The sequence below is a fragment of the Ceratina calcarata genome, unplaced genomic scaffold (assembly GCF_001652005.2).
Source record: "Ceratina calcarata isolate Rehan_Ccalc_2016 unplaced genomic scaffold, ASM165200v1 scaffold327, whole genome shotgun sequence".
Taxonomy (NCBI): Eukaryota; Metazoa; Arthropoda; class Insecta; order Hymenoptera; family Apidae; genus Ceratina; species Ceratina calcarata.
The window spans coordinates 64,292-65,875 of record NW_017155409.1 but is presented as its reverse complement, the minus strand read 5'-3'; the positions used below and the strand labels follow the sequence as shown (position 1 = coordinate 65,875).

Here is a 1,584-nt window from a genome sequence, read left to right as displayed (position 1 = left end):
ATATTTGAAACCGTACAAGAAGGACGCAGATTCCCCACCTCTGGATTAGGCGAATATATTTTCTAAAGTGGCGTGAAACTGAATAAAATTTATCAGCGGTTCTACGATAACCGAGTTCATGTATTTTTGAACGACGTGTACCAACCGTGTGACCATCCCGACGTTATTCGCGAGTCGTTAATTTTTTAGCGAATCCGAAAACACGCGAACGAGGTCAAAATTAAAGCTCCGAGGACTATTTTTATCCGGAAACTTTTCAAATATTCCTCACGTGTTACTCTTTTCCCGTTGTCCGCTCTATAATCACAGCATTTCATTTGGCAGCCGGTCATTTGGGATTCAAAGTCAATAATTTTTCTGTGAAAAAATGTTTCACGCGATAAGAAGAATAAAAATTGTATTTCTATCGTTTAATACGTTTGAGATTATTAGATTATTTAATCGTTTAGGGGCGTGTATAAAACTGATTGGCGTCTCATATGCGGCGATCTAATAAAAGGGTTCGTGACGCGAACGAGTGGAAGCGATAAGAAATTTTTTCGCGTTTTTCTCAGCCGTCGGTTTGCTCTCTTTATTGTTCACCGGCTAACATCACGGGTCCTAGCGTTAATGGGAATTCGTGATTTTGAGCTCGATGCGGCTTCTGAATGGAGGGTTGGAAGTACAGAGAGAAACCTTCTCTCCTCTCGCTGCACCCAGCCGGAGGTGCAATTAACGTCGACGGCCACCAAACGAGATTTATTAGCTCTTCTGGTATAATTGCTTCCAAGAAAGTCGGCGAATGCCAATGTTTTCTCTCTCTCTCTCTCTCTCTCTTCATCTCTCTCTCTCCCTCTATCTGTCTCGCTTCCTTTTTTTTCTGCGCAATTACGTCTAACGAAAGCAATTATCGAGTTTCGTTAGCGTCGACGCGCAAACGCCTCGCGAGCTTGTGCCGTTTCCCGATGCGATTGATTGGCAATAAAAATATCTACGTTCGCCCGGATACGGTGAATCCACAGAAATAAATCCGTGCGCACGTATGTGTGACCTCTCGAAACGAAGAGTTAAAGATAACAAAGTGTGCGCAGTTTTAGTAATTAAAGAATTTTCTGACATATACTTTCTTCATAAATTTAATGACATAAGAATGAGTTGCACTCAATATCGAGTTTGCATATTTTTTTTCAAGCAATTATTTAAACACGAATTTTATTGAGAGTATTCGTAACTCATGGCATGATTATGTTAGAGGAATGAAAAGTACCTGAAGAATGCCGCGAATCTGTCCGGTCTTGGTCTCGACGATTCGTGAAGCGTAGCGAATCTGGGTGGCGGCCCGCGATGCCTCGCGACCGATCAGCGCTAGAACGATAATAAGCGCGAGACAGGTGCTCGATCTGCTCAAGGACCTCGTGGCCAGCGGCCTCTTCCTGGCCGCCGGCTGGCATAGCAAGGGCATGACAGCATTTGCTGGCGGCCACTCGAAGCGACGCCAGCAGCATAACCGTGGAACGAGACTTCAGCCACGGCCTCGAAGGTCTGCCGAGGGCTCGCCTATTCAACAAAGTAAAACTCAATTAGGAAACAAATTAATAAAAATAT

General features: G+C 44.0%; 1 protein-coding gene across 1 annotated transcript in view; it reads right to left on the bottom strand.

Moving 5' to 3' along the window:
- The window catches only part of LOC108624714 (neuroligin-4, Y-linked-like), a gene marked incomplete at its 3' end in the record, with an annotated part of 60,945 nt that overhangs the window by 6,469 nt on the left and 52,892 nt on the right, over positions 1-1,584 (bottom strand). The window contains exon 4 of the mRNA XM_018024189.1: positions 1,247-1,536. Within this exon, the coding sequence (XP_017879678.1) occupies positions 1,247-1,441 (195 nt within the window). The remainder of the gene's footprint in view (positions 1-1,246; positions 1,537-1,584) is intronic.